Source organism: Platalea leucorodia (assembly GCF_965183815.1).
Source record: "Platalea leucorodia genome assembly, chromosome: 5".
Taxonomy (NCBI): Eukaryota; Metazoa; Chordata; class Aves; order Pelecaniformes; family Threskiornithidae; genus Platalea; species Platalea leucorodia.
This window is the reverse complement of record NC_138827.1, coordinates 42,380,282-42,407,569: the sequence shown is the minus strand read 5'-3', so window position 1 is coordinate 42,407,569 and position 27,288 is coordinate 42,380,282. Positions and strand designations below refer to the sequence as shown.

The 27,288-nt window shown below is 35.5% G+C and overlaps 1 protein-coding gene across 3 annotated transcripts in view; it reads left to right on the top strand.

The window, feature by feature from the left end:
- CDC14A (cell division cycle 14A) overlaps positions 1–27,288 on the top strand; it is a 66,731-nt gene that overhangs the window by 15,514 nt on the left and 23,929 nt on the right. For all 3 annotated transcript variants that reach the window (XM_082312841.1, XM_082312840.1, XM_082312839.1), the window contains exons 4-7: positions 5,134–5,226; positions 12,967–13,046; positions 21,857–21,923; positions 24,132–24,194. In XM_082312841.1, coding sequence (XP_082168967.1) covers positions 5,134–5,226; positions 12,967–13,046; positions 21,857–21,923; positions 24,132–24,194 — 303 coding nt within the window. The remainder of the gene's footprint in view (positions 1–5,133; positions 5,227–12,966; positions 13,047–21,856; positions 21,924–24,131; positions 24,195–27,288) is intronic.

Here is a 27,288-nt window from a genome sequence, read left to right as displayed (position 1 = left end):
TGCATAATAGAAAAGGGTAACCTGATAGTGCAACCACTTGAAAGTAATACCTGAAATCAAACAGCTAAAGCTCGGAATACCACCAGAGTGGTATAGAAACTTGCACATGAATAGATTCCAGCCTGGCTGATTGGCACTACCCTTGGGGTAGGCCAGTACCTGCTAACGTAAGCTTTGCTCTTCTAATAGTTAAAATATGCGCCAGACTCTGTCCTAATTTAGATACTACCTGCAGTGGGTAAGTAGGCTTGTGAGACTAAATCCTAGGGCTGAAGCGTGCATCTGATGTATACTGTAGGCCTAGCTACAAAAGGCTAGTGCTCAGCTTCACCAGTCAAGAATTATGGATTTGCAGTTTCTACCCTCCTACCCCACACCTTCTCATGTCTGTCCTTCACAAGTGTCCCTGAGAGGATTCCTGAGGCTTGAACTAGTGTGTGTAAGACAGAAGTCCATGACCTGTGACTTACCTGCCAGCAAGACATTGACACAGTGAGCAACTGCAGCAGCAAAAGTATGGTAATTCTCAGGTGGCACCAGGGGGACACATGGGCAGCCCGTGATCAGGGTTTCAGAGATGGGAAGTGCTGATTGGACTAACGACATGGAGAAAGAGTCCTGTTGGGCAACCTGCTGCTTGCATACCCTTGCATTAAGGGTAATCATGCCCTGTGACCGACAGCAGGAGTTGGCTGATCATAGGAAGTAAAAGGCACTGCAGATTATCATTCTGTGGAAATCCAGCCCCTGCTGCGGGATGGTTGCTGTTGCCATACTGCAGTGCTTTTGGGACACTAGGGCAATCGCAGTGTTTAAGCCCAGATGACTCCTGCCATGGTTTGGCGTATACTTGGCTGGGCATGCGCTTCATGTATTTTTCTTATGAAAAGAGTCTTTAAAAGAAGTGCGGCACAAAAAAAAATTATTCACAGAATGTGATAGTTTTTGTGTGGATGTGGTGTCTGAAAAGGAATTTAAGACTTACTCTTATTAAGTTTAAAACTTCTATGAATAGGAACAGGAGAAATGAGAGTGTAAGATCTCATTAAAACAAACCCCACAAACTTCCCCTCCAAGTCTTTCAGCTATATCTATTTCTGATTTGGGAGAGGAATTAGACATGGAGGCAGTTTTCTGCTTTCCCTTCCCCTTTCTTGGGGGTCAAGTGGGGAAGGAGGAGAATACCAGTTTGAAATGCGCTAATGGCAGACCAACATTTTAAAGTAAACTATTGTAATTTTATGCTGACTGATTTTAAAAAGAGTAAATAGTTCTGTTCTGAAGAGCTGAAGAATTTATTCAGATATCCATTTGCTGAGAAAGTTGGAGGTAAAGTCCTAGTTATGCTTTACAGGAAAACCTTTCTGACCTTGTTATATTTGTAATGTTTTGATTGCTGATTGCTATGGAGATGATCTTGACGAGCCAAGTCAACAGCAAGAAAAAATGCTTGGCTGTGCTATTTTCCTACTTGTTCTTTGAATTCTGTTTGGGGAAAAATGCTCAACTAAGCAACTGTGATTCATTTATGAAACAAATATTTTTTTCTTCTGTTTAAATAAGTCTGATTTCATAAAAACTGCTTTAAAAAACCTGCTATGTTTTTTGTGTGTGTAGCCTTACACAATCTCAATAAATTCTGAAGCAGGGGTAATCAGAAACGGAGCATTGCTGAGATAAATGATACAAGTACAGAAGATCAAAAGCAGGAGAGGGAAGGTTCTGGCAGGGTTATGAACTACGGGGTTAACATTTCTTGTATGCTAACTGTATTGCTGCTGAAATCACAGAGGGGTTAGGTTTGTTTTTGTTTTAATATAAACAAACTGCGGGGCATGCACATAGAACTATAGAAATTGCAAGCATCTCCTTTAGGACAGCTTAGATTTTGAGGCAGGTTGCATGTACATGTTTTAATACATCATTTTCTATGAACAGTTTGCCAGCCTTGTATTCACTGCTATTTATATGTACATATTACATATATATACATATGTATATATATATGAAAAAAAATAGTATTTGCATTGATCCAGGCTTATTAAACTCATTGCAGTAATTTCTTGCTTTAACAATGCAAGTATATTAAATCATATCCATTAAATAAAATAATAATCTGGTGATTCTAAACAGATAGCCATCTAGTAATTGTCCACAATGGCACCTTCTAAGTCTGTCATCAATTTCTGTGTAAGTAAATCTCTCTTGAGGTCTTCAAGAAACAAGAACTGATCTATTATTAAAAAAAATTCTCACTGTGAAAATAATGTGCTTTGGAACCTTCTCATACACCCAATGAATTATTTTTACCACCTAAAACAAAATCAGCCACGCTTTTCATGTAACCTCTGCTTTTAGTTCAAAAGATTGTCTTTGAGTATATTCCTTGGGGTTATATCTTGACAGTTACTGTTCTGTTGTATTGTTACATTTTGTCTTCTAATGTTGTGTGAAACTGCTAAAATTTTCTTACTGGTAAAGAAAAATATCTTTTGCGCTTCATAGCCTGTGCATTAGTTTTGTTTTAGAAAAAAGATTATTTGCAAATGTGTTACTGTATTACCTCTAACGATAGCTAATCTGTAGACAACCTGTATTGAAAAATTCCTTGTTGGAATGTTTTTGGTTCTTCTGAGTTGCGCAATATCTAAGGGAACTAAAGCCCTAATCCGTTCAGATGGAGCTTGGGAGCTGTAAAAACAGTTACCTTAAAGAACTGTCTTTAACACTTGTTATCATTGAAACTAGCCAAAGGAATAGACTTAGCTTATTAAACATGGTCAGAGAATCAATATTTTTTAAAATAGATTATATAGCTTAATATTGATACTGAAAGTATACTGAGTCGAGAATTTGTGTGTTAATGTTAACCAAGGCATTGCATTGACACTTCAGCAAACACTTACTGTAAAACTTGATTTTCTATAACTCGTGTGTAAATAAAAACAGTGGTTTGTTTTATAGGCTCCTAAAAAGTAAAATCCTGTTGCAGTTTTCCTCTGGTTGCTATGCTATAAGCCATTAATTAATGTCGGTTTTTAATTTTGTGTTAAAGCTTTAGTCAGGATTCAAAAAAAATTTAAATATTTCATATAGCAATGTGGCTCATAAGGATTAAACCCTTACATTTTGAAAATGAAGCGGTGAAAATGATATATTGCTTTCATTTAAATGTTCTGGGAACTTTTAAGGTGAGCTGTCACTTTTTGGCTACTTCAGGTACAAAAGCATCTCAAAATTGGAATGACTTGATATGTCCATATGATTAAAAAAATCCATTCTGTAAAATAAAACAAGAAATATGGTCTCACTACATAGAACTTACTTCTGGCTAGCTAGCAGAATGTGCTTTTTGCAGTTTAAAATAGTATTTCAGGTGAACTGTAAACTGTTGCAAAGAACTTGCTTTAAAATAAGTAGTAGTCAACAAGTTATAATTGAAGTTCTGTCACTGTTGCATAACTACTGTAATCTTATCCCACCTACACATCATGGGTGGAATTGCAGTTAGAGAACACTAAAATTAAAAAATTGAGGAGGGGGAAGAAAGGAGGGATCTTAAAATACTGGGATTAATTTTGTCAAGTTTTAATAATAATTGAATGCTTCACTAATTAAATAACTACTTGTGCTTTGTATGTTTGCACATACACTGAGGGAGATGTTGCTTTGGTCTCAAGATACAACCTCTTCCAATCAACAGCAACTAGCTGTCTCGGGAAATTACAGTCCTATTTAGTTGTACTCAGTTGCATTGACTCTCGCTCCTTCCACCGATGGAAGCTGTGGGTAGTAAGACCGGGCTGGAATGTACAGTTAGAACTGCTATTAAAGGTGCTGTTGCTGTGGGGGGTGGGAGTAAGGAGCTCGCTGTGATACATACATCGGTTTTCTCCTGAGTTTATCAGCTGTTTGGGTTTTTTGCAAAATCTGATTCTGTGATTAAAGTTGTCCTAAAAGTTGCAACTTCTAAGATTTACAATGAGTGTCAATGTTTACAGATTTCTAGAAGTGACATACAATTGGCACTACTTAAATAAATGAAACACAATTCTGCAGCAGTTACCTTATCTCCCACCCTGAAGTGTCATCAGTGCCAGGAGTAGGAAGAAGAAAGTAAATTAAAATTGTCATATTGGAGTTAAAAAACCTGAAGCTGGGTAACAGCACCACTGGTATAAAGGCAATTTATAAAACGTGCAACTTTTAAATACAGAAATGTGCTGCAAATATTTGGAAGCTGATTCCAGTATGTCTGTTGATGACCTCCTCAAAACTGTAGTAGTACTGTAGAAATCTGTCAGGAAAAATGTGAGTGATAGTGTTGCAGAATATAATGAAAGTGTAGCAATTCATGAAGCTAAAAAAATAATGCAACAAACTATCCAACTTGCCATTTTTAAGTGACAATTTTATCTCTCTGGCTTTAAGTAGTTTTGCTGCAGTTTGTCATTATTGTTCTTTTCTGGTGCTTGTTGGTCTTGTTTTCAATGGGAGTTTTGTCCTCAGGATTCGGACAGAAGCTTCTTTTCTTCCTAAAGAAAGAAGAATTGCAAGTGTTACTAGTTTTGTCTCTGCCTAGACTTTTTTTCAGGCTTTTCACTTGTGCAATCATTTATTTTTTTTTAGAAATTCTTGCTGTTGAATCTTTCTAAAGACGTCTGTCACCCCATTTTTAGGTAGTATAGATGGAAGAGTGGTGTTTAACTTATAAAATGCCTGTAAGATTGATTGCTTCATTTTTTTTCTCGTCTTCTCCACAGAATTATGTGCTAAAGAGATTTAACATACAGGAGGGTGTTTTAGTCTGAAAATGTCAATGTCTTTAATCAACGTCCATAAGCGATTGTTCAAATATTTAAACTTGGAAAAAAAAAATCCAGTATTTTATATTGAACATTTTAGTTCAACTGCATTTTATAGGATATTTTCGCACAGCAAAGTAAGAGATCTGCCCTGATACAGTGGCTGTTTCCCTGTGCTCCTATCTATAATGTAAGAATATTGTTCATGGTATCAGTAATTTTTTCTCCTTTAATTTTAACAGTCTCTCTAAGAATTTTTTCTGACTTATTTTTCTGTTTTGGAAAGTAACTTTTTAAAGTATTTTTGCTGTCTTTTTTTTTTTAACAGTATTTCAGTCTATCAAGAAAGAAGATCGTGTACTATACCAGTTTTGATCAGCGGAAACGAGCAAATGCAGCATTTTTAATAGGTGCATATGCTGTAAGTATTGTTTATCACATGGATGCTTCTAACCTCCATAAAAGATATCTGCTATGTGTAAAATAGTATCACAAGGGATGGTCTTTTAGGCAGGTAGGCAGATGTCATGTGATTCTTCTCTAAGCTGTCTTTGAAAATTCTGCTGTATGAGTTTTAGGGAAGCCCTGTCTTTGGCATTTAACTCCATTTACTTTACTACACAGGGAGTGGCTTTGGCAGATCATGTGCATGTTTCCCATAGAATACCATTTTCTTGAATGTCAAAAATGCAAACCACAAACTTACCTCTAAACTTGCCTGTCTTAGGATCAATTGCTGCTCATGGCAGTAGTGAGGTTCATACTGGGGAGGAGAAAGCTTTATCTCACAGCCTTTCTTAAAGTTACTAGACCAGAGGCATAGTGATTATTGGATGGATTTCTTTTCTCAGTTAATTTTCATAGCCTACCCATAATAATGGAAAAATTGAGGTATTTCAGCCTTCTAGTATTACAGATAGTATGCAATACACAGGGCCGTTTTAATTACACAAGCCTAACTTATTATATCATGTAAGTTTTGATAGTCTCAAGCTGACACTTGCACACCCACTTGTGCGTCTTCATAGCAGTGTAGCTCAAACTTCAATTTCACCTTCCTGCTCTACTGTCCAGAATTGGAGCGCGTTTGTAGAAAGCCCAGAGTCTTTGTGATGGCATGTTTTACGCTGATAAAGTATTGAAACTAACAAGCTGCTGGTCCTCAGCTGACATCCACATGGTCAGCTGAGTTCTGGAAGTCTCTTTTAAGTCAGGCTTTATTCTGTGTGAAAGCTGGTATGTTTCTTTCAGGCCTGAGGTCATGCTGAAAGCAAAGCTCAGTAAATGCAGATGATAATAAAGAATTTAGGTTGCAGATTCTTCTAATTAAAATGTTTTACTACAAGTATGGGGATAGTGTGTAAATGCTCTTGAGAAAGATCTGTTGAAATTTGAAGATGGGAAAAAATCGGGGATAAGCTAAAATTTTAAAAATCTTTGGGTTAGATTTTCAACCCTTGGGAGTAGACCTGATGAAACAACTCTACAAAAGGAAGAGTAAGAACAAATGAGGTAGAACGTTCTAAGTTTGTTAATGTTTCTGTCTGTAGAAAGCTATATTTAATAATGCTGGAATTAATTTCTAATTCTGTGGTTTATATTCTGTTTAAGGAGACTCCAAATTTGATAGTGTATCTTTATAAGCTTTATTGTCCTTTCAGATCCAAAATCTGTCTGAATTGTAGCATCTTCAGTAATGATTCCCACACTATAGTTTGTAAAAACTTCAGCCATTCCATTCAGACTGCTTTTTGTTTTCTGTTTGCATCATTGTATCTCTAGTTCTGTATTTAGAAAGATTCACTTCGTGTTTTAAAGCTGGTCTAATTAAGCCTATAGCTAGAGAACACTCATCTAGCACATATGTAGATTACAGCATCCAATTGCCTTCACTGGATTGCCCTTTTCTGATCCTGCCTTGACCTTCTGATACATCTTAGAAGCCTTGGAAAGCGTAGGACACTGGCATTTTGAAGGGAATTATCATTTTATTCCCCTTGTCCAGTGCTTGTTATACGACTGTGTCAACTACATAGCTGTTCTCTGTGGATAAGGGGTTAAAAGGCCCTTACCAGTATTAGGTAGACCCAAGGAGAGCGCGCTGCTGTCCATGAAGGGACATGCGCTTGTGGGGCAGGTGGCAGAAATCCCTCTAAAGATAAAGTCGAGAGGGGGAGCACATAGTACGTGTACCATGGTGTGACTGTGTATGTACTCCATAAGGGCTATCAGGTGGCATATCACATAAAGAGTTTGTAGCTTATGTGTACAATAAGGTCAATTAGTGTGCCACAGCTGCATGCACGTTTAACCCTTGCCTAGCCTGTTCTAAGCTGCTTATAGCTCTTAATTGCTAGCATGTGCAAGTGATCCACATCTGCATTTGATACTGTTATTCTCCTGTCAGACTAGTAGATGTTTTAAGTATCTTCTGATTATTAACGATATTATGTACCAAGAATAATTCTTTACTAATACAGTGTTACCAGTACAAAAAAGTATTCCTTCTCTTGTTGAAAACACCTTACAGTCACTTTCCAATTCATCTCAGTTTAAGTTCAGTATAACATTGGAAAACAGTTTGCATGAAGGTATCCAATGTTACATAAGTATGTCATCCCAGAATTATTTCTATAGATGTATATTCCTAAACTTGCAAGTGTTATGGGAGTTCATTCACCTTCTTCTATAATGATTGATACTAATGCCAATAAATTCATAAAATGAATATTTATTTATTCTAAAAAGTTATTTATGATCTACCTAATAATCTGATTTTTGTTTTTTAACTGCAGAAGCTTAGCTTTTGTGATCCAAGCATATTCATTTCACACTCAAGAAATAATATTTGCATTTTTGGAGTGTTTTACCTGTAAATGCTATGTTCGGTCAGATGCAGTAGATGTATACTCTTTGGTTACGTGATAGGGCGATTCCTGACCTGAAGGAATCTAATCATATTCTTCAGTAAAAGAACTGTGTGTAATTGGCAATTTGATCTATTACTATTTGATTATCCAAATTGTGACAGAATTAAATGTACTCTTTGATTTCAGGTCTTCTAGATTTTATGTCCTTTCTTCAATTATACAAGCTTTTTGAGACCAGAAAGTTTTATAGCTATGAACTCTACCAATGTCTGAAAGTTAATTGAGAAGGCTTGTTTTATTTGTCCTGGTGTTAAAATATTAAGTGTAAAATGAAACATGGAAAACAGTGGATCAGGTTCTAGGAATGGGTTTCCAGTGGTGATTATGCAGCTTAGGTTGTTCCATTAAACAGCTTCTTAGACATGTTGAACTGAAATACCCTATAGCTATAGATTTAAGCAAAAGTTAAGTCTTAAAACTTTATTGGCAATAGCTTGCCTGTTTGTAAATTCCATTCCAGGAAGAAGCATTTGCTAAATTTCAGTTTTCGCAATGGACTTTCAGTGCATTTGGGCTAATCATGTCCAGTTGCTAAATTATTGTCCTTGCTCTTAAGAATGCTGCAAAGATTACTTCTGTCATAAAATTCAGATTAAGAAGAAAAAAAAATATTTGAAGTGTTACAAGAACAGAAGAATGTGCAGACTTTTCTGATCTTACAGAGAAGTTCAAGGTTCCTCCTAAATGGCCAAGACTACAAGGTTCCTCCTAAATGGCCACGAACAGCGTAGACTGTTCAGTAATGTCAGAAACAGGGTGCTACAAGGTTTTGCAAAGTCTTACCAGGCGCCACAGAGAATATTTTGAAGCTAGTATTGCTTTGCTTTTCCCTTCATCTGTTTGGAGACTTATTTTAGTTGTTAGGGTTTTTTATGTAGTCTTCCACAATAGTTAATTTAAAAAAAAAAAAAGTCTTTTAAAATAGTTTTAAAATAGTATTACAAGTATGTTCATGCATGCTAAAACGAAAGTAGCCTGGTTTGACTCAATTTGTCCCCAGTAGTTTCTAGTGGAAAGAGGGGTGAGAGGGAGTAGGTTTAACTGAATTATACTGAAGTGATTACATGAACTCCTCACTTGTCATCAAAGAACTCATTCTTGGAGAAATGGTGAAGGAGAATGCATTTTCTCCTGTCTGATAATATGTGGATGAAATGGGGGCTGGGTCCTTCTTTCCATATTCTTAAGGTGTTTGTTATGTTTCTTTTCTGGTTGGAAACCAAGGAACCCCTACCTGGTCATGTACTCTGCTTTCTAGTAAGGTTTGAATTCCCTGGGGAAGAAGAGCAGGAGGAGTACTAGCTTGTTTGTACCAGTGACTGCTCTTGTACTTCTAGAGAAATGGGGCAGGGGAAAGAGGGAACATGTATGTATGACACGTGCTCCTCCTGGTAAACCTAGAGCTTTAATTCTACCCTTGTAGCAGACAAGAAGTAGTTATGTCTTGCAATTCTTGTTTAGTGGACCAAAATCTGACTTTTGAGCAGTCCTGGTGAAACTTAATGCATTCATACTGTGACAAACTCTGAAAAGAGATCCAGTGAGCTCTTTTTCCTTTTCCTTGTAGATAGCAGATGGGCTGATCATATTTCTTTCTCACAATTACTTTAAGTGTGTATTTTGGTAGTAGTAGCTTTGATTAGACTTCTGTAATGCCAATAAGGGAGAAAAGCTGTTGAGTTCTAAAGTTTGTAATTTTATCACAGCAAATGACTGGGTAATAGTGAACTACTATGGCATGTTCAGTCATTTGCTTGCAGGAGTGTTTTTCCCTAATGTAAAAATGTAAATTAGACTTCTCAGCCCTACCCAAAGTTTTAAAGGTTTGTTCACTTGTAATCTAAACATATCACACTACTGCTCAAATCCGTCATCCTTCCCTTGGAGGGTCAGCAAGTACAAAGGCTTTTCAGTTACTGCAGCATGTACAGCCTCTTTGCTGTTTCAAGCAACACCTTTCTTCAGATTGCCTTAGACTGACTTCATAGAATTCTTGTGATAACTTAGCAGGTCTAGAATGGATCTGTTCCATATACTTCTACTTCAAAAATGGCACGTTCAGGTGGGAACAAGATGAATCCAAATTGTGTCTAAAATATTGTGGATGGGTGTTAAGGTGGACTCGCAAAATACCAATTCCCTTTTTGTCCTGTAAACTTTTTAGGACATATGACCAGTGTGTATGTGGCTAGTATTGCTACATGTCATGTGCCTGCATAGTGTCTCTGTGGAGAGCTTTATCTTTCAACCACATCATTATTCAGGAAGTTGGGAACATAAGAATAGAAATGTCAGAGAAAAAAAAATTGAAAATTTTCAATATTTGCTAAATCTGTTGTTATGAGTTAGAATAGTGACAGTGGGGAAAGGGAGAAGAACCTTGTCCCTTGTAAAACAACTCTTGTAAGAGAATAGTTACTATCTGGAAAGTGACCTTTCTTTTAAAGGCTTTTATTCACGTTATTTCTTAGATACAGGTTCAATTTATACAAATGATTCACTACAGGCTCTTTGTGTTGCCTTTTTTTTTTACTTGTATATGTTGCAGAATGAAAGCACTCTGAAGATTCATCATATTAGATTAAAAAATGAAGCTAAGTTTCAGTTGCTGAGTTTTCATTGATAAAGATGAGTCAGAAAATGGTCTCCTGGGTTTTTGTTAATGGATATCACTACTTTTTAAGTACTAAAGACATGTACTGTAGTGTTTCCTTCTGCATTTCATTATCCTTCCTCCTTCAGTTATTGCGTTAGTCTTGACAACTGAGATACTTTTGTTTTTTCAGGAGCTCTGTTCAGTATTTCTTTCCCTCTCCTCCTTCCTTTTGTGTTATTAGTATCTTTTTCCTGTTTCCATCCTGGTGTCTTTATTATGAGCTTTTATGAGCTTTGTGGACAGACAACTAGCAGTTTTTCGTTCAAAATGTCATGTATGCATGTCTTTGAGCAGAGACAGCTTTGAAGTACCATAACTTCTGTGAAATAAAAACTGCAGCATTGGGAAAACATTCATATAGTACAAATTTGCCTGTGCTTCAGATTTCTGACTCCTTACTGTGTAAGATGGAAACTCCTCTTTCACTGATGTCCTCTGAACTACCCTCTAAAGATCTTTTGACTATAAGCAGGAATTTAGGCTTTAAATGTAAGCTCATTGACATGATTATTGGCATTAATTGACATGAATAAAATCAGTATTTTTCTCTGAAATACACCCCCCACTGAAATCTATTGTACAGGATGCATTGTTCTTAAATGCAAAACCTTTGTGGTGAGGGGGACTATAAAAGAAATATAAAGGAGACTTCTTTCATAGACTACAAAATCTTTTACAAATGACTGTGAAAACAGAATAGCATTGCTATGCTGCAGGGGTTGAAAACATGAAGTTGATGACATTAGCTAGCAATCATTGCTGTAGACAGACCATTACAGCTTAAAAAAAAAAGAAATGGGTCCCTCTGGTTTTTGAATTAAGTAAATAAATACATGCATTAAGTAAATCTCTGGATCTGTTTCAATATTAGTAATTACTGGTTTGACCCCAACAACAAAGAATCTAATAATTGAGTTAGAAACAATTGTTCTGATAACACAGAATAAATGGAATTGGTTTTTATGTAGAAGTTGTGGTCTGTTTTGATGGCGGAAGGTTTCAGGAAACGTTTGCTTTCAGAGGTTAAGGAAGGGGGGAATATGAAAGTTTGCACAAATACAGGGACATTAATTTTGAGAAACATGTAATTTGGGCACTTGCTAAATGAAACAGCGATACTGACACTGCTGCAGCATTGAGATTTAACATTTGAAGATAAGTGGGGTTCGTTCCTCCTTTCAGGTACTGATTATACTCATCCATGCTATCGATGTGACCATGATGAGTGGAGCAGCAACATGGGAGGCTGAGACTGAAATACAGCTCTGTGCCCGGGAATTGATCTTTTGAAGGCAAATCAGTTTGTGTAGGGGGTTTTCGTCCAAAATTAGAACAGTTGTTCAAAGCAGTGAAATAGGTGGTAGTTGAAAAACAGAGATGATTCTCGCCCCTCTTTTCATTGTGTCATGGCAAAGAGTTTTTCAGACTGTATTACTTGAGTCAATTTTTTTTGTTTGTTTTATCCTTATCTTGTCTTTTCTGTCTGCCGTCCATGCTTGAGGAAGAAATGCAAGAAAATCTACCTACCATGTTGACATCTTACAGAATACTAAGAATCCCACTAACTTGAGATAGGACTCTAGACATAAAGCAAATGGCAGATATTCTGGGAGTGACCACACATTCTAATATGTTCAAGGTCAAAAGTTGAATAAAACTTTTAGATCAGGAATTAGCCTATGTCTTGGTTAAGAAAATAATTATTAGAATACTTTGCATTCAACAGTTAAATGTGCGTAGAGCTAAAAAGTAGCCATGTAGGTATTGGTTGTAAGGTGAGTTGGGGGCAAATGGCTAGGAAAATTTTGTGGCTTTGTTTACAAAACATGTTTGTGCATGTGAAATATGCCACTCCAAACTTGATGAAATATTTTTTTGTAAATAATGCACTTGCTTAATATATATTCCAAGTTAAATTTATTTTAGGACCAGTTTTACTGTACAAATAGCAATTGAAATGCAACAAGATGTGATTGTATTCTAATTTCTTACTTAAGTAAACAAGCTGAGCTGATAGTGTTCAGCAATAGAATGAGCCTTGGTTTAGGGTGTTATGTTAACTATATGGTGGTTTCATAGTAACAGGTTCAGCTTGTTGAATTGGATTTTTTTTTTTAATTAGTAGTTTGATATTGACAATTAGGAATCAAAAAATATTTGTGTTGGAAAATCTATTGAGCTGTGGTGAAGAAATGTTTCCTTTGCCAGCTGCTGTGATAATATTTTTGACTCATCTGAAGTTGGACAGGGAACTCCTAGCATATATGCCTATTTTTCATCTTAATACGATGTTGAATCTGTCTTAAAGTCTCTCAGTTGCAGCAATATGTGGATTTTTTTTATTTTTTTTAGAAGGGGGGGAATGACACGAAACAAATCCCAGTTTGTGTTGATTTCTGAGTCTTTTACTTTGTGTAGGTGTGTCTTTTCTGACCTATAAATGTCATAGGAGTTTGTCATAAAGGAGTATAGTATACATTCTTAAGAGTTTAGCGGGCTGGGGGAAGCGTACATGTGGTTAATGACTTTTCAGGCTCAGGGCTTATTTTTTTTCCTCTCCCCCTACCCCCTTTAGGTAATATACTTGAAGAAAACACCAGAAGAAGCTTACAGAACACTTTTGTCTGGATCTAATCCACCATATCTTCCATTTAGGTATGTGAACATAAGAAATGGGCCTAACTTTTGTGTTTTAGAATTTGCTAAATACAATTTTTTCAGATTGCCTTCCCAGAAAAGGGTTTCATTTCTGATACAGACATTGTATCAAAATGACTGATCTCCAGAAAAAATTTTTTTTTACTTCTGGTGGAATTACTTGCTCTGTGTTGGAATAATAAAGCCATTTAAATTGATTTAAGTTTTAAGTAACACTCCTAGTCTTGCAAACTGTCAGGTTTAGAAAATAGTTCTTAGCATGTTTGTGTGATTTAGCAATTAAAACTTTTATCTATGATGTATTGTTTTACTATTTGGAAGTCATCCAAATCTTTTAAATTACCTAGTACCTAACCAGCTAGATTTACATGAACGAAGGGGGTTTTATGCTGTTATATTTTCCCTATTTTACAGAACAAATACTGATGTTCCAGTTATTCAATTGCTTTGCCTTTCTGTTTTCAATGAATCATAGATAATTTCTATCAATCTGTCTTTATTCTCTGTACTAAGGTCATATTGAGACTTGAATCTGAGGAGTTTTAGCTATCATGCCTATCTAATAAAGAGACTTCCAGACTTTTTTCATGGTGTGGACCATGAAATGCCCTTGTACTTCATGAATGAAAATACCTCACGCTATTCTTGTGCAAACACTGGCAATAAAAGGCAACTGCAAGAAGGTCAATATCCTCTTTTTTAGGGGAATCAGTGTTTTACAAGTAGTGTTCACTGTCAGCCAATGCATTTGTAAATGTAGACCTACCTTGTCTTTATGAAATTCATCTGATTCTACAGCCACTCAGCAAAGGAGGATCAGATTGTCTCTCTTCTCATAGCTCGTACAGGAGCCAGATACAGTATAAACTATTGGGATGGTAGATTTGTATGTGAAGACCAGTTTGACTTTGAAATCTTAACCCATCAAATGCATTTTTTTAAAAAGGTATCAAATAAGTGATAGCTTTTATTGGCAGGGAGTTTATACATTCACCTGGTCATCAATAGCTCTCCAAAGCCCAAGAAGTTTACTGAGCTGTTGATACCCATATTTTTTTCAGCTAATTATAAAAGATACTTGCTACAATGCATAAAAAAACCAGTTATTTTAAACATGTCAGTATTTTTTAACATCTTCAAATTCTATAGAAAATACAGGAGTGATGATCTAAGGTAAACAAAGGATAATGTATGGTTTTTCTTCACCTTTTAGATTCTTTGGTTCCTAATCTTCTCCCAGTTTGAAATAATTATATGGGTCCTTTCTATTTACAGAAGGTTCAGGTATTGGAAAATTGCCACAAGAAGTCCTTTGAAGCAAACTCTATTATTCTAAGCACAGAAACAGTGTCAATATATTCTTCTGTCTCCTTATCATTTTGGGGAAGCAACAAGTGAAATATTTCCCTGCAATATTTCCCTTCCTTCTGGGGTTTACTCTGTAGTATGTTAGTGGAGTCTAAAAAAACCCCAATTCTCCCTTTCATATCAAATTCTTAGTGGTTCAATTTTGGCAGGAGAATTTCTTTCATATAAGAGCTTTTAATACTAAAATGACTTAAATTTTTCAGAATCTTAAGCTTAGTTTATACAAAACTTGCTTAAAAAGCAAAACTCTCTTAGTAGTGGAGGATGTATGTTACCTGAGAATAGCTGTATCTTGTTCACCAATTAAAACAATTTACTGTTTGGAATTATAGTAAATTGCTATGTCTTTAGATTCCTTAACGTGTGTGAAAAAGAGATTCTGACAAAGCGAAGAACCTTAGTTGTCAGATCCAAAATTGTAAGACTGAAAACTTGGGAGGAATAGTGTGTTTGCAGAACAGTCTCTCATGACCCTATTTGTTCAAACCAAAGGCTACAGACCTTTGCCTTGCAACCAATTCCTTTTAATAATGGTGAAGATAGTAGTAGTAGTAACAATAAAAAATGCTATTTATGCTTGACTGGTAGGGAGTAGTGAAAGTAATTGGCTCCATGATTTATTGTGGGGCTGATAAGAACGACAGTAACAAATTTAATGACACAAACCAATTTCATTTTAAGCGTTAAATAATTATTCCAAGCAAATTCTCGTGAGTTTGAATTCATAAAATTCTATTCCAAAATAGAATAATTAGCTACTCTGGGATCAGGAAAGGAGGAGTCAAAAATACAAGAAACAGCAAGACTTTCTGAAGATAGCTTTATGTTATATACAAGGAGCATTTCATGTTTCCCAGGGAGAGAATACTAACTGAAAACATTGAAGAAGGCAATGTCCAGCAAAGAGACTACGCGGTTTTTGCAGTCTGGGTTGTCAAAATGATTACAAAAGTATAATTGCTTCATTCCATTTGTCAGCTTCAGGAGAAGAGGGCAATAAATGTTCCGAGTAGGCAGTCTTCTGAAACTTAACTCCTCTACAGTCTTTGTGTGTTTCAAGCCCAGAGTTGCTGGGAGGTAAATGATTGGCTAAAACTAAAGCTTTTGGGGGAGGTTGTGGGTTTTTTTGTGGGAGGGGTTCTGTGGTATGGTTGGGTTTTGCTATGTTTTTGGGTTTTTTGTTGTTTTGGGTTTTTTTTTTAATGCAAACCTTTGGCTATTTTAGAGGGTGGGAGGGAGGCAATCTTCTTGAGCAAAGCCTTGTTATTTCTAGAAGGAATATAGTGTTACGAGCTTTTGCTAGAAGAATTCAACATCTTGATTTCTTGAGCATTCTTTCTTATATGGCGTGGGGCTGGAAAGCACTTACGTTTCTTTCGGAGCTGCTTTGGACTATGTCAGGTCTTGGCACTGGATTTAGAGCCTAAGCAGATTCTGTTACCTGCAGTATAGTTTGTCCTGCTGGGAAAGAAGGCCATGTAATCTAGCTGTACGGGAGATGAGATGAACAGGAGTGAGGAAATAAACTGAAGGATTCTGACAAGATAGGAGGCTAGGTAAGAAATGGGGAGTCTGATAGTTAGGGAGGGGATATCTGGGAGTTGAATTCATAGGAAGAGGCTGGAGTAGATACATAAGGAGCTTAAGAATTACTGGGGCTGAGAGAAGGGTAAATAGATCTGGTGAGGGCCTGCAGTGGGACAATCTAGATTAGCTAGGAATGGGGAAGAAATAATTTATTCCTCCTTCCCTGGTTTTCCAAAGCCTTTGAGATTATTTTCTCACCCTGTCCATTCTAAGACATTGGAGACATCTCTGATGCAAAATACAGCATGATACAGAGGCTCAAGCAAATGAACCCATGCTGGAAGCTGTGGCACTGCCTTAGGTAGTGTATCTGCTTGGCATCGAGCTATACTGTGAAGAAAAAAGTTGGTGCTATGAGAAAGTTTGCATTCCTTCCGCATCTTTAGTGTCTTGAAAAGGACTAGAATGACTCTTATGTACAATGAAAAACATAACCCAAATGTCTTACCTCTTCCCTCCTATTCTAAGGTCTAGGAAGGAAATAATTTGAGATATTAATCATTGGTATTCAGTACTTACTGACTTAAATTTATTCTTCGAGCCTGGAACTTAGATATTATATAAATTCTGTAGTATAGGTCATCTCCATTTCAATAGTTTCAAGTGCAAGAGTTTATCAGTGAGCAACGATCAGTTCAGTGTTACAGCTAGACTACTATTTGATATCTGAAGTGTCTTCTATTTGGAAAAAAAAAATAGACAACTTTCAATAGGTAGAAGCTGCGGCATTGTCAGATTCTTTATAGAGTACTGAGGTATGTTTACATGAAGTGATCGCTAGGAAACTGATCTACTTTCATCTAGCTCAGTGACCTCAAAAAGCCTTAATCGGCTTAGATCTTCAGCTGGTATTTCATTTAAAGACAGCTTCAGCAAATATTGTTCAGGGGTAGAAGGAAATCAGAATAACCCTCTTACAAGATACATAGAAATCTTCTTTCTTTTTTTTTTTTTAAATAATAGAAAAACTCAAGTCAAAGCAGGAGGATAACGCACTACTGTTTTTGGGACACTTTCACCTTATTTTTGGCTAATATGCTGTCACTCGGTGACACTCTAGTCCCTTGAAGATCTTGTACTGTATCTTCTCACATCCATTTACGAAAACAGTGCTAACACCATTTTAAATCATCATAAATACCAGTTTCCTATTGTGAAACTAAGTTTTAGATTTTTACCTCAAACTACTCTGTAGTGACTTTATATTAAAGAGAAAAAACAAATCCATTTAGTATTACTGTGTTCAGTCTCTACATATGACATGAATTTCAGAGCTAGATTTTAGTTTGTACCTTTTGGGTTTTGTTTCTTTAATGGCAAGAGCTGGGGAAACAAACTATTTTGCTATTGACAGTGTTTAGAGGTTTGGTGAAAGGGAAAGCTTTGTATGTAGTATTGAGGTCAGCTACAATAACTGTGAAATCGGATGTGGGATTTGCAGCTTTGTAATGCCAGCTCAGATTCATGCTACATCTGTATCTCTTAGAAATATTCACATTTTTCTCATTTTGAAAGCAAATAGAGTACTATCAGGTAATAGTTGGTAAAACACTGTTTGAAAATCAAGATGGTTATGCATTTGGCCATAAAAGACTGGAAGAATACCATAATGAAATGTGTGATCAGCAACAGAAATCCAAGCACCCACACTGTAAAACTGTGGAGAGATGTCTGTCTGTGCTCTGTTCTGTTATCCTGATATGAAATGAGGTCTTCCTTTCTCTTCAATGCTTTTTTAAACACAGACTTCTGAGTTGAACAAAAAGGTATAACATTTGAAATCCAAATATCTTGGTTTCCACGAGTAAAAACGCGTAAATGTTTTTGTATATGCATAAGTAGTCCCAGTAAGTCAAAAATTACTATTGTCTTAAATGTAAGCACATGCATTAGTTTTCTGTAGGATAGGATGCTGACTGTGTACAGTGGACAAAGGAGAAGAATAAGTTTAAATAGGAAGAATGTCTGGAATTAATTTTAACTTAATCTCAAATTATATGTTTCTTCAAGGTTAGTAAAGGTATTTTTTCTTTACAGTGCTCTTCCTCATAACTGTTAGTGCTTGCATTTGGTTTTACTGTGGTACAAAGCATGGCCCATTCAGAATCTATTGTGTTTTATGCAAGCTAAAATTAGTATTATTAATTATTGCTCTAACTTTGAAATATATCTGTCATTGGTAGAAAGAAAATGCATGCTGGTGGATCTAGCACTATATAATTGACTTACCAATTGTGTCAATGTGGTATGAGAATAGCTGTATTTCTAACGGGATTTTTGTAACAGTTAGTACTAGTTCTGACAGTATCCAATATTTTTATCCATGGTCTGGACATTTATACATCAGTAGGAAGGAAGATGGGTTGACAGAAAGAACGGTGAAATTGAACTAGCTGTTCTGCATTAGTTTTTAATTATTTAGTTTTCTCCAGTAAACGCATTAATTCAAGAGGATTCAGAAAATAAGATCAAATTTGCTTTTTAAATATTTACAAAGCTTCTTAACAATTTGACATGACTTCTGACTGGTTTCTCTGGGCTGGAAAAAGAACTTGATAGCTCAGCCTCAGCCTGGAGGAAGTCCTCGAGGTGACGTGGGGGGAGATCTGTTTTGGTTTGCTTTTAACAAAGAAAGAATCAAAATAATTAGTGACTTAAAATACCTTAGACAACTCCCTCTAAACAAAAAGATATTTTACTTGAGTAATTTATTTAAAGCATTCAGGAAATCAGGTCGCGATAAACTCTTAATCTTTGCCTTTTGAGTATTTCAAGGCCTTTCTAGACATGTAGTTGGCAGTAAGATTGGCATTAAGCGTCTGTCCTCTCTAATACTTCTGCAAAATGCTCTTTGACTGAACTCTTAAAGGAATACTAACACTTCTCTGGAATAATATGAAATAATCTATTTGATAGGAAGATTGAATATTAAAAATGTCACTTCATAAGTACACTGTGACTTTGTTTCATAATTTTTTTTATCATTTTAATATTTAAAACAGCTCTGTAAAGTGTATTTTGTTGTTTGCTCTGTGTTCTGAAACTGGTAACTTGGGTCTCATCTCCTAATACTGAATCCACAAGCACTTGCCTTACCTGTACTTCAGATATCTCTCTACTGTATCAATGGATCCAGCACGCAGAGTCCTCATGGATTATACCTAAAACTTCTGCCAGATGAGTTTCTCTGTTCTTATACCTAAAATTAAATACCTGTAGATAGCTTAGCTTAAAATCCTGGAGCATGAAACAGTAAAGTTTCAGAAAGGGGTTTGCATCTGAAATTGATTCTAATCAGGCAGTTGTACTTTTGGAAACTAGAAAAGAAAAAAAAAAATATATATATATTTCTGGATTTACCCTAAAAAGGATTGGGAGTGCTAAAATAAAAATGGCTGTGGCTTTAAGAAGAAGAAAAAAGTGCATAGACCTTGTTCCATTTTCTTGTTTTCCAAATTACGATAGAAGGAATGTTTATGATTTGCTTGTGTTTTCTTACCAGAAGATACCTGGGGGGCAGAGGGAAAGAGAAAGAGAGATTATGGCAAGGTCTGATATGATATGCTCAGTATTTGCCATAGTTCATCAAACATCATGCTTTCCCTTGAAGCATTGGGTAATATTAAGCCACTGCTTCCAGGTGTTATTTCACTGCCATGCTGTACTGTCATTCATATCTAGTGTTTGTTTATGGTTTCATTACATTATCGCATTCTGCCACAAAAGATGATGGGGGGGGGTGTAAGTTTTTCAGATGTTAACTCAGTGTATTGCATTTCTTTAAAAAAAAAAAAAAAGATTACTGCTATTCTTTGAGTTTCTGGGAATTTGGGATTAGGTTTAAACAGGTTTTTATTTGTTTATTCCAAAACTTTGCCTATTTGGACTTTTCCTCGCTTTCCATCTTTCTGTTATTTCACTGTATGTGGATAGCAAGTGTCAGCAGAGCTGTTTTCTCCAGTCACAGTACACCTAATGGTTAGGTGCACAGTGACAGAAATGAGATGTTTAAGGCACGGATGATGTAGGCAATAGATGTTAGCTGCCAGCATCCATGTGCACTCCACTGGTAACAGCTGTCTGTGGGAACTGTAGCTAATACTGTACACCTGGAATTGTGGGAGGCTTATCTTGTACGTCTAGGTCAAGTTCAATGTCCTCCTTCTCTCTCTCACTCTCATAGCGCTTCTTATTAGTGGATTAGAGATTATATGGATTTTTTCCAGTATTGTTTTTATGTACTGCAGTATCAGATGCCTTATTAGTTGAAGAAGTAGTTAATATACATACAGGTAAAATAAAAATTATATTCTTGTTTAGCAAAATAACACGTAATATGGAATACGTCTGCTACAATTGTATCTTCCATTCAGATTTCTCTAAATACTTAATTTCGTGGTTTGCATTGTTTTAGGTTTTGTTTCTGTCAGCCCCTTCAGAAAATGGTTACAGCTTTTAAAGATTTTCTGCTATGTATGTTTCCCATTGGAGCCTTAAGATTTTTTGCTCAGACCTTTTTGTTCGCTAAAATGCTTTTGTGTTAAAATGATGTTATCCAAGTTTTCTCTGTCAAAAATGTATTGTCTGTAAGTTTCTATTTTACAGCTTTGATATGTTCTGCTTATCTAATGTAAAGAAAATACTTTATGGCTTTTCATTTTGAAAAGCTGTTGGATTTGGATGTTGAAGGTTTATCCACACTTTAAAGCTCCCGTTCTAAAACATTGTAGCTAAGTATTTTTTAATAATCTAATAACTTGAAAGCTTTTCTAGAGTAACCTGCCTGTAATATGACACTACCAAAATCGTAACTTTTGATTTTCTTAAATATATTTTCTATGAACACTGCTTTCTCAAAACCGTCATACTTATTCTGCTCTTAAAGAATGGGTAAGAATATTCTACTCTTAAAGTACTTGGGATGAAGGAGCATATCGATACAACAAATTTCATACTATTTATAGCAAGTAGACTATCAAAAAAGGAAAGTTTTCAATGAAAATTTTGAATCAATTCTAGATTAAAGATGTATCTGGCTGAAACCTAAAATTTTGCTATTCTGATAAATTGTAGTTCTTAGCATTCTGGATAAGACAGCTTAGAGCAAAACTGTAAAAGATTCCTTTAATGAGTGATTAGGAAATAATCTACCCAGGCAGAATTTTGTTAAAATGCAAACTGGTCTGAAGCAGACTTTGAAAAGCACTTTTTGTTTTTTCCATGATACATTTGTTGCTGTTATTTTTTTGGTGGTGGTATTTATTTTTATGTTCATGTCTCTTACTACTTGAATATGTTTTGCTTTGGGTATCCTGTCATCTTTTAAAGAGAAATTGTTATTTTCATAGTGGCAGAACTGAGGTCAAGTAATATTAAACTTAATTATATCTGGATAGTTTTCAATTGCATCTGTAATCAGGCATTAAAATGAGAGCCTGTAAATGAAATCCAAAGTAGTAGTCTATTTGCCTTTCCTTGTTAGTGTAACTCAGTTAAGGCTTGAATAATGGTTGAAGCAAGTTTTGCTTTATTTGCCACTATCCTTACACAATTGAGAGAGGATGCAAAGCTTTCTGTTCCAGGACAGCATAAATAATTTGGTAAAGGGCGTGTAGTTAGATGATGTAAAATATGCACTTAAAATAATTTGCAGTATCTAACTGCATTTATACTGAGCTACATCTTTGGTAGGGGAGGGCTTTAGCATGAACAAGCTTCTAAAAAGATGTCTTCTTCGAACTTTAATTCAGATTTCTCAGAGGGGATTTAATAACTTGAATATACTCTGTGTGCTGCCTTTCCCTGAGTTCTTAAAATAATTCTGCGTATATTCATTTGTATTAAATCTATAGGGATGCTTCATTTGGGAACTGCACGTACAATCTTACGATCTTGGACTGTTTACAGGGAATAAATAAGGTAATAACACTTTTCCTAAGCAAAACAGATTTAAATTGACTTTTAAATTATGAAGGAAAATACTGTTAAAATACATTAGAAAATCTAGTTTCAAAGTGAAATGTGTGTGAATGAGTAGTACGCTGTCATGAAGCCTGAGTTACTGAGGACTGAATTTGAGTAGTGATGATGGAAGAAGGTTACACTTTTACCTGGCTGGCCTGGCCTTCGACAGCTTTCTGAACTTCACCTTGTGAATCAGAATGTGCAAACGCACAGGCCTGGCTGGGGGCGGTTCTTAACAGTGCAAGGCAGAGCACTAGATCTGCTAACAGATCATTTATAGCCATTGGTAAAAGGGAATAACATAGGTTGATAAAGTCAAGTGAGACAGACACCTAGGTATACTGTGATTTAATCTGAGCAGTTTTTGCACGTACTTGGCCCCAACTTTCCCCCAAAAACACTTTGGTTCAGTGTTTGACCCTAATCTTTTCAGAATTGTTTAAAAACAATGAAAACTAATATATGTTACTGGTGTTTTGATGTGTCACTTTCAACAGTCCTGGTCCTGGGGAATACTAATCTCCAATATTGCTTTTCATTAAAATGTTACATAGCATCTTAATTGGCAACCTTGTGTTATAGTACATGCTTCATACTATAAGCAAAGATTAAATTTTATTCATTATTTCCCAGTGATCTTGATGAAGGGAGCAGGCTATATGAACAGTTCTGTACAGACATTTTATAGACTATTTGTAATTCTTAAAAGTATGGCAAAACAAATGTTTCTTAAAAATTGGAAAAAAGAGAGATCAAGCTTAATATTTTTAGTTCTGTGGGGGTGGGAAAGGAGCTGTCAGTTAACAGCAAGACTCTAATTTGTGTGGCATTCTACAGATCCTGAAGCTCTGTGAAGCAGTCAGTGCAGTCACTGTAATTTATCTGCAATAAACACATCAAAAGGACTTTGAGAATCAGTTTTTCCTCCTTTGTTCCCATAAAATTTATTACTGAATTTTTGTCCAGTTCACCTACAGAGGCAAAAATGCTTTCAGCAGAAACCATATGCTTTAATCTAATGTAAAATCTTAGTCTACCTGGGTAAATTTGGTGTTTGCATGCACATATATCATATACATGTAATTCAGTGGGCCTACAAATTCTGGAGTGCAGGCAGCTTAAATGAAATACGTTTTTCAAAATCGCTGTTCAGACAAACCTCTCGGTATCTTAGGTTTCATGACAGGTCCAGTCATTGAGCCTATGCTATGTATTACAAACCTATTTTTATTTTGTCTTTAAAAAGGTGCTCTATATGTAGCAAATAATGGCAGACTGATGATTATTGGTTTTTGAATCATAGATCTGTGGTATGTTTTTTATTGCACCTTAATCCCAGAATGTCGTGTAATATCTATACTTCTCAGAATGCAGTAGATTCAGTATAAATATATGCTGCAGAACTGTCTTCCACCTGTTCCTTGGAAGAAATTTGGGCTATGAATTCCTTATTCAGAGAATTGTTTTTAATATGGTATTATACACAAATCTTTTGTACAAAATTGGCACAATTTTTGAACAAATTAATAATAGTACAGTAATCAAATACAAAACTTGACTTCTTTCAATCCTGTAATAAATACTGTCTAATGTAGTCTAGTGGACTTCATTCTATCAGTGGAATGTGTATTAAAAACAAACATAAAATACAGGTTTTGCACACTACTGTATTCTATATGTGCCGTTTTTCCTGGCTATTATGGTGATAAAATCAGAGTATCATATTAAGTGTAGAAAATCAATAAACTCTTAATATTCTGTATTTTGTTATGTCGAACTGCATGAAAATGTATTCAGCATAGAAATCATTGAATGAGTGTGTGACAAAAAGGGAATTGCTTTTTAATCTGCCTTACAGAAAAAAACATACATAGTGGGGTGGGGAGAATAAATTTTATGATTTAAGTGATATGCAACAACCTTATGTCACATCGTAATGTCTTTGAAGGGGAAATAATGAGCCTCACATGCTTTAGTGATGTTGGAGTTTTTGTTGTCTGTGTTGTTAATCTGTGCAAAATGTAATGTTGTCTTAACATAGAGGCTTCAACAAGCCAAAAGCACAAACATCTAGTGATTTTAGTTTTGATTCTCAAAAACAATATTATAAAATGAGATTATATATCATATTTCAGAATAAACTGACACCTTGTTGCCTTTTAGGCCTTGCAGCATGGATTTTTTGACTTTAAGACATTTGATGTGGATGAATATGAACACTATGAGGTTTGTACATTTAAAATGAGTTGAATGTGCTTGGTTTACCTAAAATAAGCTAGAATATACAGTTTCCCACAACTGAAAACATACTGGAAACACATTTTAATTCAAGTAAAACCTAGTGTTCATATGTAAGGTATGTGCATCCAAACCTGTATGCTGTCTGTCAAAAACATGCAGGATGAATAGCCTTGCAATTTCAGGGCATCACATAAGAAGTCTACTGTTTTCTTATAGCCGTTCTGGCTTCTGGGACCACTTTCATACTTTCCCAGCTTTCCCCCACGATATGATCCAAGGTCTCTCAGCTGACCCACAGAATCTGTATGTTCTTTCAACACTTGCTGAGCTGCTTCTTGAGATGCTATTAGGCCCAAATATATGATAAATTTTTATAGCCACATAGATTAAGCACATTTTGAGCTTTTTTTTTAGTAAGGATGCATTATATGGGGATTTCAGTAATGAAAATACATCTAAAATATTTCCCCTAATGAAGCCCCAGAAAGCTAAAGATGTCATTCATTGTTCTGCCAGCCTTCTTACAACTTAAGAATAGATACTCTGGGTGACTCTAGATGCTTCTAGGACTTTGTTCTGTAACATACACACCTTTATCTGCTAGTAGTAGACAGTTACCTCAAGCTGTATTGCTGCAGAGAACCTTTGAAGTATGCCGGTGCTGCGCCTGTGAGCTGGGCTGTGTACAGAGGAAATTGGAGGCGCAGGAGGTGAATGTACATCTGGTCCAGAGTAGTTGCGTGATCTTTGTCTACCATTTCCCACACTCAAAGGAAGGGAAAGGGTTTTTACTGGTCAGTGACAACCATGTAGTTGTATTGGACCTTGTCTTTGGAACTCCCTGAAGTTCCTGCAATTGCATTGGTTAAAGAGAAGGATATATAAACTACAAGTGTACTAAACATTTGAATATATATTAAACTCGCTTTTTAGAGTTGTGTTGCTTTATTGTAGCCAGTATTCGCCCCTCTATTGCAATTTTCAGAAAATTTGGCACTAATGAGAATAAATTTGCTTAGTCTGAAAATGTCCATTTTAAAATTTATTATCTTAAGCTGAATATTTCTAATATTAAGCAAGTTTTAGGGATAATTGCTTTTCTGAAATCTGTAACATTTGATAAATAACTGTTTTGTTTTACAAGCAAGAAGATGGGGGTGACAGTACATATCTGAAATACATACAGCTATATGAAATGCTTCATAAGTGTTCAAGAAAGAGGATGAAGTCAGGAGAGGAATGAACAGTGGAAAAACTTAATTTACAACACAAATCTACACAGTAGACCTTGGCTGCAATAGGAACACTATAACATATAGCTATTCACAAAACTTAAAAGCATTCATAGAAGGATTTCTGTATACTGTAATGTTCCCTAATGATTAGATAGAGAAACTGGTGTATAGCCTTTGCTGAATTACCAAAATGAAATGAACAGTAACTAAAATTTAAAGTATGAAATTGCTGCTTTTTTGCTTACTCTGTCTACAAAAGGAAAATGTTTGTTCTAAGAACAAATGATGGTTGGGAATTCTTAGGAATCTGTACATATAGTAGGCGTTAATCTGCCTGAAAAAAAAAATATTAAAATAATTGACTAAAGCTATACATTATCTTGTTTAATGCTTAACATTATTTTAGTTTGTGACAAGTATGTGTGACAGCTGCCCGCTGTCTGAGTTTAAGAAGCAAGAACTTGGAATCATCTTTAATTTTTTGTCCATTGTTTGGTATGTTTTCTATTATTTTTATGCATCATGGTCAGCTTTGTATGTTTAGATATGTCCTGTGCTATGTTTCTAAAACTTTGTGTTCCAGGTTTTTGCTATGTTAGGTCTTCAAATGTGTAGTTATGTGGAGAAAAGTTGCATAAGACTTAAAGGGAGCAGGCTAAAGGAAATTTTATTTCACGTTTATAGTTCTTTCATCTTACTACATTATCAAGGCAGCTAATTCCCCTTTTGTTGGACTAGATGTAAAATACTCAAGTTCGCTCTTTTTTTTTTTTTTTTAATAATAATGTTGTTTGCATGTAGTGGTCAGTATATATACATATATACATATATATCAGCTCAGATTGGTTAAAATTTAAATTATTCACAATAACACATGTAACTATAAAGAACTACTTAATTCACTTATAAAATTGGTGATACAAATACAAAAATACTTTTAACTTGTTGAAGAGAACTTCATCCTTAAAGGGGGTAGAGGTGCTACAATGAGATTGCACTCTGTGATACAAATTGGGGGGAGGCGAGGGGTTCTGACTTGGCAGTAAGATCGGTTCACTGGTCCTTATGCAACCTTGTTAACTTACAGGAGTTTTCACTGTGTGAGGACATTTGGAGCAAGCCTAATGGGCTTAGCTAAGCAAACAGTCGGTGAATTGATTACAGCAATGTCCATTATCAGAACCTTTCACTCATTAGGATGTTTTGATGAGCTGAGAGCTAAAAACACAAGCTTAATAATGCAGTTGAACTGAGTGCCATGTCCTTAAAAGTCATGCTGAGAATAACTGCATTGCCGAATGAAGAATGAGCACTCTGCAATTAAAAATTAAAAAAGGCAGTTTTAAACTTCAGTTATGTATTTCCAAAGAAGCTTCCAGTTTTGGCACTGACAGAATTTGCAGAGCCTTTTTGAAGTTTTCATTTAACAGTGAGCAAGATATGCAAAACATCAGTTTGAAAGTTTTGTTGTTGTTTTTTCTTATGTAGTCTTTTTATTTGATTTATACTTTGCTTCTATGATTACTGGCTCATCAGAGCTTATGCCAGTATGTAAATTTCAGTTTCTACAGGGAAAGGATAATTGTTTTTGAAGGCTAATTAGTTATTAGTTTGTTTTCTATGAATTGGGTTTTTCAGCCAGTGCCTTACGGGGAAGTATTTTTCCATATTGTTTGAGTAAAACATACAAGAATGTTGGTGTTTGTCAGTGTTGTTATAAGTAGATGTCTTAAAATGCTGAACCCTCTAAGGGAGAAATATCTTAGATATAGGATCTTTCTGCTTTTATTGGAAAACTTCAGCAAAATCTTTTGCGTTTCATTTTATTAAGAGATTTCTGAGAA